This window comes from Pelecanus crispus, chromosome 1 (genome assembly GCF_030463565.1).
Source record: "Pelecanus crispus isolate bPelCri1 chromosome 1, bPelCri1.pri, whole genome shotgun sequence".
Taxonomy (NCBI): domain Eukaryota; kingdom Metazoa; phylum Chordata; class Aves; order Pelecaniformes; family Pelecanidae; genus Pelecanus; species Pelecanus crispus.
The window spans coordinates 208,656,390-208,674,247 of NC_134643.1; the positions used below are offsets into that span (position 1 = coordinate 208,656,390).

Genomic DNA, 17,858 nt, shown 5'->3' on the forward strand with positions numbered 1-17,858 from the left:
CTGGCTTAGCTCCCTGAACTGACTCACTGCGGGGCAGAGGGTACGTGGCTGTCAGTGGAGGAGAAGCCAGACCCCTTCACACTGTCTAACAGCTGCATTCAGAGTCTGAAGAACTGTTAATTCCATGCCACTGGTCATATCCATTATTACATACTAAAAGCATAGTATATAATTCTCCACAAATACGTAAAAAACCCCAACCCTCTGTGTAAAAGAATGTAAGCCAGGTATTTTTCTTTAATTATTTTGACTCACCATCATTATTTTCTGACACTGGTAATTGGAGTAATCTTTTGGCCTGTATCTCTTGTGAGCTCCCTCTTCGGTATTCACAAGAAATTCCCCAATGGGAGTTGTTCCCGAGCACCACTCAAGAACACCACTTCTCTGAGAAAGGGGAACCACCTGTAAAAACAAAACCACTGCTGCACGGGGGACTGTTATACACACACAACTATGAATGTGCATGCTGCAGAGCATGGGTGCGTACTTGTGTCTGTTTAAAAAGAAAAAAGAACAAACCATACAGCTGACTGCAATATATGTTCTAAATACACATGCATACTTATATAAAATACACTCAAGTTTTTTCTATCAAATACTTGCAAATTTCTTCCTAGCCCAGAGAATCTTCCTCTAGGTACTTCAGTACAACTTAATGATTATACTCAATCTGCAGGTTTGTGTCGGTATTCTGGATGACCTGTGATTGCCAACAGCTTGCTATGCTTGAATGGAATAAGATAAGCATTGTGCAAATTGCACATAAAAAGTAAAATCTGGAACAAACACATGGTAGCTGCGTGAACATATTAGGCTTGCTTCCCTAGGTGCAAATGAAACATAAAAAGTAAAATCTGGAACAAACACATGGTAGCTGCGTGAACATATTAGGCTTGCTTCCCATCCTAGGGAATAGTTTCTCACTTCACAACTGGCTGTAATAGTTACCTCAATTGCTGTAGCAGACAGAACTGGCCAGAATGAACGCTCTCCTGTCCTCAGACAAATAGCTACTGCCTGTTTCCTTCAATTTTCTTTTCTTATGAAAGTCTCTTTATCTCATAATGCACCCCCCACTCTCTTCTTCCCTGCTCTCATTCATTTTTACACACAAAAAAACCTGAGTCTTCACTGAAAATTATTCAAAAAATGTGACTCTAATTCCACCTGTGAACTCTTAAAACTATGCTAACAATTCAGATATGGTCCTTTAGAGATTCTGGAGTACACATTTCTCATTTGTCAGACAAGAACTTTTACTTAGAAAGTACTTATTCAGAGGTCACCTTCATAGCTATTATTATAAACCCAAGCACATAAAAAGGAACGAGTAGGGGAAAGTTCCTGTTCAAATACATTTTCGGCATTCACAGTAAGAATTTATTCCTGCATTCCCAATTCCAACAAAACCAGTTCTGCAATTTGAATTCTGCATGAACAGACCCTAGATGGGACTTCTGCATTCAATTGTAAGGAATACTGCAAGACTAAAATTAATTATTAATTAATTAAGGAATATTGCAAGACTAAAATTAATGAGAATTCATAAACTCGTATGCTGAAGTTTAATGACTAGCAACTTACAATTCAAGGACAGCGTGTGACTTAATTTCTATTAAATTGTAAGTTCACATAAAGAAAGTTTTGAAGAGTATTTAAATATATATTTGACATCAGAATCTTTAAGGATTTGGAAAAAAAAATTGTAATAATTGTTGTAATTGTAATAATTAAATTGTATTAATTGTTTATTCCATACCTTAAGGAGCAGCAACTATTTTAATAACACATAAATAAATACACTTTTATATTGTCTTTGAGTTAAGAAGAGAAGAGTGGGGAAATATGCTTTATTGGTAGCATTTATTCCTCTGCTACAGCAGCTGTTCAGGGTTACCTTGTATCTTCGGATAGTTAATTTTCTCTTTCTTGTTTCAGTGTTTTGCTGGAGCAATGTATTGCACATCTGGAAAACCTGTTGCATAACAGCATCTTGTCTCAGGTCATCACGCCCCTTTAGCATAAACAGAAAAAGCAGTTAACACTTTTCACCATCTGACTTCTTGTTCAGCAACTTTAAAAAATTATTTTAAAAAATTCCACAAAACACAAGTTACTTTTCCACAATAATCACCTGTAATAAAATGTAATTAACAATTGTTTTTTCTCTATATTTGGTTTTCTAATAGTGCTCAGCTATTATTAACCATCATTAACTTAAATCATCACCTTTTCCTTCTTTTTTTTAGCAAATGTTACTTGATTAAGGTTTCAATCAACCTACATGCCTTAGGTACCCTTTTAAAAAAATTGCAGCATCAGTTGGCACTGCAGTTCTGATTATTGGATGCAGACCTAGTGATTCATGCTTCTCTAAAACTTTCAAAACTACCCCATACTTAACAGCAAAAATGAATTCTCCCAGCAGCTGCTGAATGTTTACATTCAAAGACAGACAGAATGAAAGAAATTTAAAGAGACACATTTTTTTAGAGATATGTGTTTCTATGTGCATGGTTTTGATTGTTTCTGAATTACAATTCTTTTTATACTGAGCAGAAAGAAAAAAGGAGGTATTTAACACAAAATGTTGATGGCTTTTATTTGCAGTACGCTCCAGGTCACTAGCTGAGACATGACCACGCAAGTCACAGGTCTGGTTTTGTCAGGTAAGCTACTGTAGATTACATGCATTGTTGAAAAATAATTACAAAAATATTTAATATTATTACTTATTATTATATTATTAATCATATTATTTTATATTATTATTATTATTATTATTATTATTATTAGACTATTACTTTGTAATTTCCTTTACGAAAGCATTCCTAAACTGAGAAAACTGACACTGAACTGTGAAAAGTCTGCTCATGGTACAGAAGTGATGAAAAAACTAACATGAGAACTTAAAAAAATTCCAACATGCCAAGACTCTGAGGTGTCAATACAACTGACAGAACCTACCTTAACCAGCTGCCTCCTTTCTTTACCATCTGATCCTACACAATCTATTATTTTAGGCAGATTCATGCCTCCTGCTAACCGAAATTCTGGCTTAAAAGACCTTATTGTCACCAAATTTTCATATTGTCCTGTGGGATCCACCTGAAATTATAAATTAGTTTAAAATTAATATAAATATTACCTCCATTTCGCTCAGAGAAAATGGTAATGAGTTGTTTGCAAACCTTAACAGACTATATGCTAAATATTAATACGAGCATTCAATCATCTACAAGGATAAAACCCACACAAAGGCTACAAAAACATGCTGAGTAAAGGAGTGAGCCTGATTCCTTCTTGTTCACCTCATGGGTAGAAGGGACCTGGTGCTGCAGACTTCCACTAAACAAGCTCTGACACAATTTTAGCCTGTCCCAACTAGCATTCTCTCAAGAAAATGTTCATGCACATGTTGGGGGGCATAAGGCTGCAAATGGACCCAATCTACAATGTTAAAACTGTTGCAATCTACAGGATGTGTATCTTCAGCCATCCTCCATATCCTCATGCCACAAAGCAACCCTACTCAGTTAGCTGTAAGGAAATATTGCTCCATCTGTTTACATCACAGACCTCCAACTGTTTCAGATAGTTTGTACTGGAGAAGAAGGGCCTTGAAGGAGGATCTGGGGAACAACAGGCCTGTCAGCCGGATCTCAGTGCCGGGGAAGATTATGGAGCGGATCATCTTGAGTGCACTCAACACACATATGCAGATCAACCAGGGGATTGGGCCCAGCCAGCATGGGTTCATGAAAGGCAGGTCCTGCTTGACCAACCTGATCTCCTTCTACGACAAGGTGACCTGCCTAGTGGATGAAGGAAAGGCTGCAGATGTCATCTACCTGGACTTCAGTAAAGCCTTTGACACAGTCTCCCACAGGATTCTCCTTAGGAAGCTGGCAGCTCATGGCTTGGACGGGTGTACTCTTCGCTGCATAAAAAACTGGTTGGGTGGCCGAGCCCAGAGAGTAGTGGTAAATGGAGTTAAGTCCAGTTGGCAGCCGGTCACGAGTGGTGTTCCCCAGGGCTCTGTTTTGGGGCCAGTCTTGTTTAGTATCTTTATCAACGATCTGGATGAGGGGATTGAGTGCACCCTCAGTAAGTTTGCAGATGACACCAAACTGGGTGGGAGTGTCGATCTGCTGGAGGGTAGGATGGCCCTGCAGAGGGACCTGGACAGGCTGGATCAATGGGCGGAGGAGGCCAACTGTATGAGGTTCAACAAGGCCAAGTGCTGGGTCCTGCACTTGGGTCACAATAACCCCATGCAATGCTACAGGCTTGGGGAAGAGTGGCTGGAAAGCTGCCTGGCCGAAAAGGACCTGGGGGTATTGGTCGACAGCCGGCTGAACATGAGCCAGCAGTGTGCCCAGGTGGCCAAGAAGACCAACAGCATCCTGGCTTGTATCAGGAATAGTGTGGCCAGCAGGAGCAGGGGAGTGATCGTCCCCCTGTACTCGGCGCTGGTGAGGCCACACCTGGAATACTGTGTCCAGTTTTGGGCCCCTCAATACAAGAAGGACATTGAGTTGTGGGAGCATGTCCAGAGAAGGGCAACGAAGCTGGTGAAGGATCTGGAGCACAGGCCTTATGAGGAGCGGCTGAGGGAAGTGGGGTTGTTTAGCCTGGAGAAGAGGAGGCTGAGGGGCGACCTTATTGCTCTCTACAACTACCTGAAAGGAGGTTGTAGTGAGGTGGGTGTTGGTCTCTTTTTCCAAGTAACAAGTGATAGGACAAGAGGAAATGGCCTCAGGCTGCGCCAGGGGAGGTTTAGATTGGATATTAGGAGAAGCTTCTTCATGGAAAGAGTGGTCAAGCATTGGAACAGACTGCCCAGAGAGGTGGTGGAGTCACCATCCCTGGAGGTGTTCGAAAAACGGGTAGATGTGGCACTTCGGGACATGGTTTAGTAGGCATGGTGGTGTTGGGTTGATGGTTGGACTGATGATCTTAGAGATCCTTTCCAACCTTAATGATTCCTAGTTTTTACTTTCATTAAAAAAGAATCCAGCCACCAAGCCAGGAAACATGAAATTGCTACTCTCCCCTTAATTGGTTTAGTGGTGGACTTGGTAGTGTTAGGTTAATGGTTGGACTGGATGATCTTAAAGGTCTTTTCCAACCTGAATGATTCTATAATTCTACGATAAGAAAGGCAAAGAAATGGACAATTGAGTCATACAAAGGAGCAACACCTGGGGCCAACAGGAGCCCTACAAACAAATGCTATTTAGCATGGCTGGCAATTTCTGGCCTCTGAAGTCAAACGGCATAGTGTCCCTTGGCTTGTTTTATTTAGCTTTATAGACATAGCCTGAGGGACTTCAACATAGGGAAGTTTGGCTTCATAACATGTAAATTTTAGGTGGCTGGCCCAAAAAGCAACTCTACACTCCTGAAAACGGTCATTTTCCTAGGTAGAGCGTGAGGCATCTAAGAATGAGTGCCCACACACCCAACTAACCAATCACTTATGCTAATGGTAATGGATCATTCACCATTACCAAATGGTAAAAACATAGAAGCTGGTGGTTTAGGAACAGCCAAAGAGGCATGTCTATTAATTCTCACAACTTTCTGGACATTAAATGCCCTTCTGAAACTCTGAGCTAGCACCTACAAAATAAGATCCTCTCTGTGATTTAGGTAGCTCATCACCCTTTCGATAATGAAAGACTAGTCAGTGGTAACAGTGGCAGTGGCAAAGGCATCTTCATACCATACGCCACTATTCAGGAAACGTAAGACTTGGGGCCAAGGTCTTCTAAAGACTAAGGAAAGCATGTCATGCTGCATCTCCCACCTGACAGGAAAGTACCCTTGGCAGGCTGACCTGTAAAGCACATGGGAATTTGATGAAGAGAGATATGCCCTGACTGCCATTATAAAAACTTGAAGCTGATTCTAAGATTTGATATTATAGTGTATACTTATTTCCACTTCAGTCACCTTAATTTCCATGGTAGGAACAACAACATCCTCCAAGTTCTTCAGTTTAATAATTGGCTGGTCAGCTGGAATGCTTATTCCTTCTGTAACTGCTAATTCTGTAAAAGGAATTCACATTTTTAAATTAAGAACTATAAAAATACATCAAAGGTCACAAAAAACAGCTTACATTGCTTTTGGGACCCAAAACCTCACTGCATGCTTCTGTCAAGCTGATGAAGATGACCACAGGACAACTGGAGTTTTCTGGAGTTTCATACTCTCCTGGTTTCAGCTGGGAGAGTTAATTTTCTTCCTAGTAGCAGGCATAGTGCTGTGTTTTGGATTTAGTAGGAGAACAACGTTGATAACACACTGATGGTTTAGTTGTTGCTAAGTACTGCTTATGCTAGTCAAGGACTTTTCAGCTTCCCATGCTCTGCCAGGTGCACAAGAAACTGGGAGGGGGCACAGCCAGGACAGCTGACCCCAACTGCCCAAAGGGCTATTCCATACCATATGGCATCATGCTCAGTATATAAACTGGGGGGGGTTGGCAGGGGGGCAGTGACCGCTACTTGGGAACTGGCTGGGCATTGTTTGGTGGGTGGTGAGCAATTGCATTGTGCATCACTTACTTTGTATATTATTCTTATTATTATTATTATAATATTGTTATTCTTATCATTACTATTTTACTTATTTCAATTATTAAACTGTTCTTATCTCAACCCAGGAGTTTTTCTCACTCTCACTCCTCTGATTCTCTCCCCATCCCATCGGGGTAGGGGGAGTGAGCAAGCGGCTGCGTGGTGCTTAGTTGCTGGCTGGGGCTAAACTATGACACATACTCAGAAAGTCTGAACCTTACAGTGCAAGTAATTACTACAACTTTTAATCCAGACTAAGTTCTACATTTATCAAAAATAGGACACAGCACTAGCACAGTATCTCCTTTAACTAAATATCAGTATTTAGAAACATACTTTTTAATCCAAGAAAATAAAATACACCCTCATATTAAAAATAAAATAATAATTAATACAATCCATTACCAATATAATTATTAATAATTAATAAAAATAATTTTTCCAAGACTTACTTCTTTGAGATTTCCATGCAGTAGCATCTACATTTGCTAATGTGATATAAGCATCACAAAGTGCTTCAACGCCTCTAACCATATGAGCTCTCCTTTGTCTTACAATATTGATTATATTGCTAGCAGCCTCCATTCTGTCCTAAAAAACCCCAATGGAATACAAATATCAGATCTTGCAAACTACACCTTGTAAGATTAAAGATCCATCATAACATGCAGTCAAGTAAGTACAACTGAGATACATCCTATGAAAACAGAGAAAACTGCAATAATGGACAGCCCTTTGTGATATGAACACAAATAATTTGAAGAAAAGTTCAGTGCTGTCTAATCTGAGATAATGAATAAAGTAAAATACTATTGGGGATGGAGAGGGAGCAAATCTGTCCAGGCAAAGTGCAAAAAACCTGCAAAAATTCTTCAGAAAAAGCAACAGACAGTTTTGGATGGTCTTCCACCACCTTCCTGCTTCCATTATTTCCTCCCAACTGAAGAAAAAGCCAGTATGCAAAAGGCAAAAATCTGACCATGCGTCCCTTCTGTGCCTAACTCTGAGAGACTTAGAGTTTAGCATAATCCTACTCCTAATGGTGGGACCACAAAAGAACTACAAATCTGAGAGAAAGGGGAAAAAAAGCCACATAAAAATGCGGTGAAAAATTGTGTCAGTGTTGGGGCTAAGAGGGTAATGACAAACAACCGTGCCCGGTCTGTAGTGATAGGGGAAAGAAGGGGCATTAATCGAAATATGAGATAATTCCAAAGACAGGTTCCAGCAAAACTTAAGCAATAACTACATTCACATGAAGCCACAGTTCAGTATTACCCATCATCATGGCTTCGAACATATAAAGGTCATATAAAAGAACAAAAGATATACTGCACAAGGCTAAATACTTAGAACAGATGTTATCACTCAAAGCAGAAAAATACTCAATTCAGTATGTACTTTTAACAATAAACCCACTCAAGTCTTTGTTGCATCTAAATGCCTTTTACAGAATCACACATCAAGGACATTTATAACAAAACTCGTTCCATAACTGGAGCTATTTCTTGCAGAAAATGTTAACCATGTTTTGTACAACCCCATAATTACTTCTTTCAATAATAATTACCAACGTATGCACAAAAGGAGGTTGTTTTATTATTAAAAGTACTTTTTTCCTCCTACTCTTTCTTAACAAAAGTCAGCTGATGAGCTCTACACTAAAATACCCTTTGACATACTTTTTTTTTTCATTTTTTAACAAAAGTAAAGGACTCAATGTGATTAATAGAATTTTTTGTAGTCACCACATCAAGCTGGGAGATTTCTTTCGGTGCATTTTTAATTAACTTATTTCTTCTTATTGCATCTGGTGATGCATTTCTGAGAAGTTCATCTTTGTCAGCATTTGCCAAAGCTAATATTACAAACAAAGAATGATGTGGATGATCCAGTGAAATTCTAGACATTAGCTGTCAAGAAAAACAAAAAGATCTCATTACTGAAAACTGTACAGAAGAAAAAAATTACTTCGTTAACATTATTAATTCTTTTGAACTTCTAAGGTTCCTAATAAGAAATAAAAAGGAATACTTAGGTGGTATTTCCACAACTAAAATACATTCAAAGTATATTCCTATACCTGCATAAGACTATTCTTATCCAACAAGAAAATCAATTAAGTAGCAAGGAAAAATGTCCCCAATCCTCTTCCCCTCTCCCCCCACTATATTGATTTTGCATCACTCATTTTTAATACACCTTTATCACCTACAAAACTCATTTAGCTACAACTGCACAAAGGAAGATACATATTGTTTAGAAGCATGCACTACTAAGCCAATCAAGATATCTTTAGACATGAAAAGCATAAATTACATTATTCAGAACTTCATGAAATCCTAAACCACCCATCATCTTGGTTCCCATCCGAGCAGCCAGCTGGTACATCAGAGGCAAAAACTTGTATGAAGGGATCTTCTCTGCATTTTTCTGTAGTAGAGAAAATTCAAGTAGAAAGCTGTACTAAACACCTCAAAAAATTGTAATCATAAAACACCAGGTAAGGCCTAGCATTTTGGTTTTGCATTTTTTTTTAAACTGAGAGTAATCATTGCTGTGTGATCAAATGGCAAACCAGTTGAGTATCACATCATCTTGGTCCACGCTTCCTGAACACTACAAGTGCTTCATAAGAAAACTACTATTTTCTATTCTACTAGAGCAGAGCTTAGATATATTGATTTAGAATTCATTTCTTGATTCTTTGTGGCAAGACACAATCCTAATTAAAAAAAAAAATCTAGTTTAAGACAAGAAACAATTGTGTGTTAAAAACATGAGTAAAGGAGCACTTTCTATTTTTCAAAGTTAATTATAACACAAAGCGAAGAATTAAATTATACAGATCTCTGTTATAAACAGATCATTCAGGTAAAAATTATCGGATTTCCCGCATGATCCTGGAAATGATAGAACCAGCCTGAGAATGAGAACTTTCACTAGCCCTTGGCTACTGTGTTATAGAGACAGTCTAAAAGCACATCCTTTCACCTAAAAGTATATATGATATAAACTAGAATAATGTACTTAAGGATGTTGAAGCTCTTAGTATCCAAGGTATATAAAGAACAAGGTCACAACAGTGAAAGATCATGAGATATGCTTAATCATATAGACTTGTCAAATTAAAATGCTAAATTAAATTAAATTAAAATGCATTGAGAATTACAGCTCTCACCAATGAAAAACTAACTGATGAGCAATGATGACTGAGAAAAGCGAGTTTTGAGGGAAAAGTTAAGGAGATACACAGGAAAGCATACTGCACAGCACTACAATTCATCTTCTAGAAACAAAGCAGGAGGAGAAGAAAGATGGATAATTTAATGTCAAAGCATAATAAGGAAAAGCAACAGCAGACATATACCTTCATCATTTCATTGACTCTATCAACTCCAGAATTTTCAAGCCACAGGGAACAGAGTCGGAAGATCCACATATCATGTTCTTCTCCACTTAGTAAACAGCTGATGTAGTTCTCCACTGCTTTACACAAGAAACGTTTACGATCCTCAGTTAGGTCATGTATGGCACATTCATCCAGTTCAAGTTCTCGCTGAACCTTCACTGTATACCTATGTGAAAAGACATTTTTTTTTAAAAAAGTATCTCTTAATGTAGAATCATAGAATGATTTGGGTTGGAAGGAGAGGTCATCTAGCCCAACCCCCCTGCAGTGAGCAGGGACAGCTTTAACCAGATCAGGTTGCTCAGAGCCCCATCCAACCTCACCATGAATCTTTCTAGGGCCTCCACTGCCTCTCTGGGCAACCCATTCCAGTGTTTCACCACCCTCATTGCAAAAAATGTCTTCCTCATATCCAGTCTAAATCTACCCTCCTTTAGTTTAAAACCATTACTCCTTGTCCTGTCACAACAGGCCCTGCTAAAAAGATTCTCCCCATCTTTCCTATAGGACCCCTTTAAGTACTGAAAGGCTGCAATAAGGTCTCTGCACAGCCTTCTCTTCTCCAGGCTGAACAACCCCAACTCTCTCAAACTTACAAGTAAGGCTGTCCCTACTTCTCTTGCTTACTAATTTAAACATTTTTTTACCTGTTTTGTATGTACAAGCACAGTAAAATAAACAACTGAGAAACGAAATTGTGGGAGCTATTTCTTTAGTGTATGTCCACACAGACCCACCACTCTTAGTAAATTTTCAGTCAGTGTCTTTTTTCTTATGATTTAATCTCAATACTGGTGTAAATATGAATACCCAGTACAGATCATTATGTAAGGAATTCAGTTTCCAACTGCTGAAGTTCAAAATTTTCTGCTCACTTGCAATTGCTCTTACTAAATCTTTAAGAGTTCTCTATTAAGATGAATTCTACACTTTCACCAAATGCGTGATGGAGAAAAATCTCGAACATTTAATTTTACCCTGTAACATTTTCTCTGTCAAATAAACTAAACAGATCCAGGGAATAAATGTGAAACCTGGCCCCTGATCATCCATACTGTTTAACTGTTGTAACACTCCTAGGCTTAGTTTTGGCCTATGCTATGTAGCACTCTCCTAGACCATGTTCAGGCACTGTTCAGAAACTATTTGCAACAAGCACTACAGATTTGGCCACTGTTTTGTGAAGAGGAGGAAAAATTCAGCTGCAGAGATGTGACCTATGCTGTACCACTTGCCCAGAGAGACAAAGAATTGGTAAAGATGGAGCTCTTGATGGCTCCATAGTAACCACCTCTCCATTTGAATGCTCACCTATTTGTCTGAACTCTGCGCTCCCTTAGGAGGCCAACCTCCTCCTTGGCCTTCTTCAGTAATGCCTGCTTATTTTCAAACTCTGAGGATTTCATGTAATTCTCAATTCGCTGGTACTGATTATCTGAGAAACGAGCCAAAGACAGGAAAGCCTTCATCTTTCCTTTCTTCAGCTCATCACTGCTGTCTCCACTGTGGCTTGCAGCAATTTCCACAGCCTGAAAGGGAAGTTACAATAATAAGATGACTGATAATCAGATTAACAGCGCTGCCTAATACTTGATTAAACTCTATTATCACAGAAAAACAGAATGGTTGAGGTTGGAAGGGACCTCTGCAGGTCATCTTGTCCAACCCCCCCTGCTCAAGCAGGGTCATCTGCTTGAACAAGTTATTTAATGTTGCCTATGACTGAATGTATATGCATACAAAATAAAACCTACCAGGCTGAGTATTTTTCTCCTAAATGAATTCAATCTTTGAGGAGTGTTTCAGTGCAAACAGTCAAAAAGATTATCCTGTATGAAACGGCTTTAATAACCATACAGGAGTCTCCTACAGCTATCTATCTCTTAGATTAACTAAGCATGAAGCCAAAAAGTGCCAAAAAGAAAGAAATTATATGTGAAAGTTTAATCATCAGAGTGAAGAAACCATGTAGAGAGTAACAGAGAAAAACAACTATGCAGAGTTTCACAGATCAGCATGAAATAAAGAAATGCAGAGTAGGCAAATATTAATAAAAACGTTTCTACTACTGACTAAGAGTTTAAAAAAAATTACAGTACTTTGAAATACTAGTACAAGACTTCCCAGCACTTGGAAAGAGACTGTTGCAAATACAATACCCATACTGAAAACATGTTAAGTGAATGATCTGTCCTGAAAAGGAGAGGATGGGACAGAATAGGAAAGGGAAACAGGACTAGCAGTCATTATCACTTAACTTCTAAGCCAATATTACACAGAAGTTTCACTATGAATTCCGTAAAACCATATTCTGAATATTTTAGAAGATTACAATGTTATACAATACTATGTGAAACTATACTATTTTTATAAAAATCCGTATTTTCAATCCAGAAAAATAAAGGTTGCACTGTAAAATTTACTTGATATTTTAACAACATATTTTAGCACAGCATTATCTCAAAGACTCCACATTTCAAAGACTGGATGCACCTTTTCTAAGTATTTCTGCATGATGACTGTAGGGTTTTCCAAGCATGTTTCTGCTAACCAGGTTCCGCACAGCCGCAGACACTCTGTATACATCAATTTCAGATGAGGATCATTCTCAACCTTGAAGAAACCAAGTTTTGGGAAAAAAAAGAAAAAAGAGGGAGGCATGAAATAAAAATAGGTTTTACATATGAGGTTGGAAATTTAAAAAGCTTTTAAACCCTGAATATAATTCAATCACTCGAGCCTATTACACGTAATGTATCTACAGAGTCATTTACCATCCACATCTACAGTAGTCAATAACCTTAAATCACATTCTCATTCCATGTTAGACTAAAGGAGAGCACGTATTTTTAAATACCTGACAGTTTGAACAATGAAAAACTTAATAAAACAATGACAAAATGTAATAAAAATTAAATAAATTCACAGCATGTTTCCAGAATTGTATTTTCTAATATCCCCATTTAGTCTGAAGTACCACAGTACACTCTGTAGCAAACATTCAGGAATTGTGATAACTTTGTGTGATCATTAAATTTTTTCAGACTTCTAGATAGAAACTTGGTTAAAAATGCTCTGAGAAGATGATGGAGCAGGTTTCCAAAGGACTTGCCTCCAGCTTGGAAGCTCACCTTTAACTGTATAGTAGGGCAAGTTTCCAAAATACTTTTAGTATAGGGTACATATTAAAGACCACCTGATCAAGATGGCAATGCTGACTGTGAAATACCAAAGGATATCATAGGCTGTGAAAACACAAAACCTCCTTATGTGGACGGGGTAAACATAACAATGGAAGGTGAGAGAAGGACTAAATTTTTGGAAGCCCTCATCAACTGATTCATGGAGCATTCATGAAAATCAAAAGAGGAGCAGCAACTCTTGATTTTGCCCTGATATATATGGAGAACTCAGCCCCAAATTCTCCAACTTTTCTGAAGTGTGATACTCCTTAACAATGTATATGGATTCAAAGCAAATGTTTACTACCCTCCAAAAAATACCCTAAGCAAGCCATCATAGCTAAACACAAAGGTAAGGATGATGAAGAAATTTTTACTACATCAGTACACAAAATGACATTTTGAACAAGTGAAAAATAAAAAAATACTAAAAAAATCATAAAATATCCTGTCAAATGAAAAAATAAAACCTCACTACCAGGCTGTCCAAAAACTCCAAACAACTTGAAGATAACTCAATAAATAATAACCCCCCTTTTCTTTAAAAACATATTAGGAGCAGCTAGCCACCAGACAGTCCACTTGATAAAAAGATAATAGAGTTATAAAACAAATAGCAGTCTGAGAAGGTAAAGCAGAAAAAAAATTAAATTATTTGCATTTGTGTTCACTGTGGAGGAGCTTAAAGAGTCCCACTGCAAAGCCTTTCTTTATGAGGGATTCAAAGGTCTGTCTCCTATTGAAGTGTCAACAGCAAAGGCTACTGAACAAATGGACAAAATGAAAACTATCAACTCACCAGGATGAGAATGTATTTTTCCAAAAGGTCTACAGCAATTCACAGATGAAATAACTGAATTATAAAAGAGGTATAAAAGCTTTTGCTTAAAACTGCCTTAATTAATATGAGTGGCAGGTGGCAGATGTGACATCAATATTTTAACAAGTTCCAGGGAAGCACAGGTCACTAAGACTCTTATCAGAAGTGGACAAATTAGCAAAAAAAATCCACAAAGAGAACAGATAGATTAATATGAAGAAAAAACAGAACAGCTTTTGTAAAAGGACATCACAGAATGATGGAAAAGTCAAGGCTAGAACCTCTGGAGACCACCTGGCCCAACCTTCTGTTGAAAGCAGTGCTTTAGATTAAGTTTTTCAGGACTCTCCTAAACTGAGTCTTGACTATTCATTTCCAGCAAGGGAGATTCCATCACTTCTCTGGGCACGCTGTTCACAGTGTTTAGTGGTGAAGAATTTTCTTCCTGTACCCAGATGGCATTTCCCTTGAAACAGCTTGTGCCATTGCCTCTTGCCCTTTCACTGTGCATCTCTGTGAGCAGAGTTACCTCCATCTTCACTACAACTACCTTTCAGGTATTGGAAGACCATGACTAGATCCCCCTAAGGCTTCACTTCTTAAGGCTGAAAAAACTCAACCCCTACAACCTTTATTCCTTTGCCAAGTTCTCCAGCGCTCATTGTGGTGGCCCTCTGCTGGACCCTCTCCAATTTTTCAATGTCTCTCCTGAATGGTGGACCAAAACCGGACACATTATTTCAGGTGTGGGCTAAGAAGTGCCAAATAAAGTAGAATAATCACACTTCTTAATCTACTGACTACACTCTTGGTGATGCAGCCCACCACATGGTTCACCTTCACTGCTATACGGGCACACTGTTGAATCATTTTAGCTTGCCTTTCACTGGGACCCCCAGATCCTTTTTGGCAAAGCTACACCCCAGCCAGTCAGTCCCCTCCCTGTAATGCTGCTTGAGATTATTCTATCTCAGGTGAAGGAATTCCCACTGATCTCATGGAATTCCTATTGGCACAATCTTCCAAACTACTGAGGTCTCTGTGACTGGTGGCTCTTCCTTCCCGAATATCTCTCTCTCTTTCCAGTTTTCTGTTATCTGCAAATTTCGTGAGGAAATTCAGTCCTGTCATACATATCTCAGTCATAAAAATAGTATCAGACCCCATAACAAACCCTAAGGAACTCTGCTTCTGACTGGCTACCAGGCTGCCTTTGAATCATCAACCAGCCCCCTCTGAGCTCAGCTGTTTAGCCAGTTTTCCACCTATCTTGTTGTCTTATCTATCCAGTCTGTATCTTACCAGCTTGTCAGTAGGATATTATGGGACACTGTGTCAAATGCCTTGCTAAAATCAAGGTAGATGACATCCACAGCTCATCCCATGTCTACTGGGCAAACTGTTTCATCACAGAAGACAATCAGGTTGGTCAAGCATGACCATATATTTCTGTTGGCTTTTCCCAGCCACCTTCTTTTCCTTCATGTGCATGGCAACAGCTTCCCTGAAGATCTGTTCTGTAATTTTCCCAAGGACTGAAATGAGTCTGACTGCTCTGTAGTTTCTGATCTTGCTTTCTGCCCTCTTTGTAAATGGGTGTGATTGTACTCCTCCAGTCATCAGGACTTCCTCTGATCTCCATGACCTTTCAGAGATGATATGAAAGTGGCTTTGATACGATGTCAGCCAACTCTCTCAACATCCTCAGATATATCCCATTTCCCAACTCAACTGAACTTCTTGAAGAACTCAACAAGCAAAGGGAAGATCTGTCTGATTCAGCCTACTCCAAAAGATTCCAACAGTCACGTGACATGGGTCTTCTACAGAAGGCTCTTGAAGAAACTACGTTGCAAGAAATAAAATGCATGATTCTTGGAGGGATAAAGAACTAAGGCAATAGAAAGAGAAATAAATGGGCCACTTTTTTACAGTGGAATTAGGTCACCAGTGAAAAACCTCCAAAGAACCAGTCATCTGCGCTGTTCAAAAGATACTAATCTTGAGAAAGCGATAAGCAGTGAACACAAAATCTGGTGATGATATTGAGTTATTCCAGGTGATAAAAACAAGGACAGACTGAAGAACTGCAGACAAACAATACAGGACAATAAACGGAATTAAAAAAATGTGATTAAATTACCAGCAAAATATAAATGTTAAGTGATGCAAGAATGGGGGAAAAAATACTTCTTGTATACAATGATGGACTGTGAAACAGTTACTCCTGTTTGGAAATGTAACTATAAAATGTTACCTCACTATGGAGAATGGAGACAGGGAACGTGTTCAGTGTTTTTTCCAAGATCAGAACTAACATCAAATGAAGATGAGGGGTTCAAAACGAACAAAAGGAAGTGGCTCTTAAAACAGTGGGAATTAAGCTGTGAACTGCTTGTTGCAGGGTTTTCTTGGATATTAAAAGTTTACACACGCTCACAAAGTGACTGCACAGATTTATGGTATAAAAAATATTGGAAGGAATTACCTACAAAGAAACTACCTCTCGTTCAGGAAGTTCTTGTGCTACAAATCAGTCTGGGGGAGTGCTCTGGCTATACAGCCCAACTATTCTTTACACTTTTTCTTAGGAACTTTGTATAGCCCATTACTGAGATAGAAGAGAGGGATTTTTGTTTCAGTTCTTGCATTCTGGAGATGGGAATATAGTATTTGCTTCACATCAAGTGACCTAATTTTTCAGAAAGCTTACAAAAAGATCTAAGATAACTAAGATTCAGAGGCACTTGCTGAAGTCAAATTTGATGAGAAAACGTTCCCGTTTGAGGTAAGATTCCATCTTCAGAAGTACAACATAAAACTCACACAGTTCAGTGTACTTGTAACTGGGGGAGGATTCAAAGACGTGAAACAGCACCTCAAGTCCTATCTGTGTTCATTGATAATGGCTTAGTTCAAGGGACAAAGAAGTCTGAGGTACAGCAGTGAATCTTTAGCAGTCAAAACCTTGCCTGGAATTTCTGTACACTTTGTGATACAGCTTCAGCCCCACTGAAATAGAAGCCTCAACTCATGCCCCCACCTTTGCACAAAGATTCCCTACTGACATCAGGGAAATGCCTACAACAGAGGTAAGTTGCCTTAGCATAAAATATATTATTAGTGCCTCCCTGTATTAGTCTTTTTTTACACAATAAGGACCAGAGATAAAATCTTTATTATTACACTTCTTCTGACAAGAACATGTACATTGTTACAGTTCCCAACATAATATGTATCAGAAATAGTGTGGCCAGCAGGACTAGAGATGTGATTGTCCCCCTGTACTCAGCACTGGTGAGGCCGCACCTGGAATACTGTGTCCAGTTTTGGGCCCCTCACTACAAGAAAGACATTGGGGTGCTGGAGCGTGTCCAGAGAAGGGCAACAAAGCTGGTGAAGGGTCTGGAGCACAGGCCTTATGAGGAGCGGCTGAGGGAACTGGGGTTGTTTAGCCTGGAGAAGAGGAGGCTGAGGGGAGACCTTATCGCTCTCTACAGCTACCTGAAAGGAGGTTGTAGTGAGGTGGGTGTTGGTCTCTTCTCCCAAGTAACCAGCAACAGGAGGAGAGGAAATGGCCTCAAGTTGTGCCAGGGGAGGTTTAGATTGGATATTAGGAAAAGTTTCTTCACCAAAAGGGTTATTAAGCATTGGAAGAGGCTGCCCAGGGAAGTGGCTGAGTCACCATCCCTGGAGATATTCAAAAGACATGCAGATGTGGCACTTAGGGACATGGTTTAGTGGCGGACTTGGCAGTGCTGGGTTGACGGTTGGACTCGATGATCTTAGAAGCCTTTTCCAACCTAAATAATTCTATGCCTAAACAATCCTGCTTGGCCATTAGTTTCTTTAAC

The 17,858-nt window shown here is 39.0% G+C and overlaps 1 protein-coding gene across 1 annotated transcript in view; it reads right to left on the reverse strand.

Annotated features, from left to right (window-relative positions):
• Positions 1-17,858, reverse strand: part of ATM (ATM serine/threonine kinase) — a 92,420-nt gene that overhangs the window by 6,606 nt on the left and 67,956 nt on the right. The window contains exons 49-58 of the mRNA XM_075723913.1: positions 12,496-12,615; positions 11,314-11,531; positions 9,961-10,168; positions 8,910-9,023; positions 8,339-8,503; positions 7,043-7,181; positions 5,962-6,044; positions 2,971-3,111; positions 1,901-2,017; positions 256-405 (exon numbers count right to left, since the gene is read on the reverse strand). Coding sequence (XP_075580028.1) covers positions 256-405; positions 1,901-2,017; positions 2,971-3,111; positions 5,962-6,044; positions 7,043-7,181; positions 8,339-8,503; positions 8,910-9,023; positions 9,961-10,168; positions 11,314-11,531; positions 12,496-12,615 — 1,455 coding nt within the window. The remainder of the gene's footprint in view (positions 1-255; positions 406-1,900; positions 2,018-2,970; positions 3,112-5,961; positions 6,045-7,042; positions 7,182-8,338; positions 8,504-8,909; positions 9,024-9,960; positions 10,169-11,313; positions 11,532-12,495; positions 12,616-17,858) is intronic.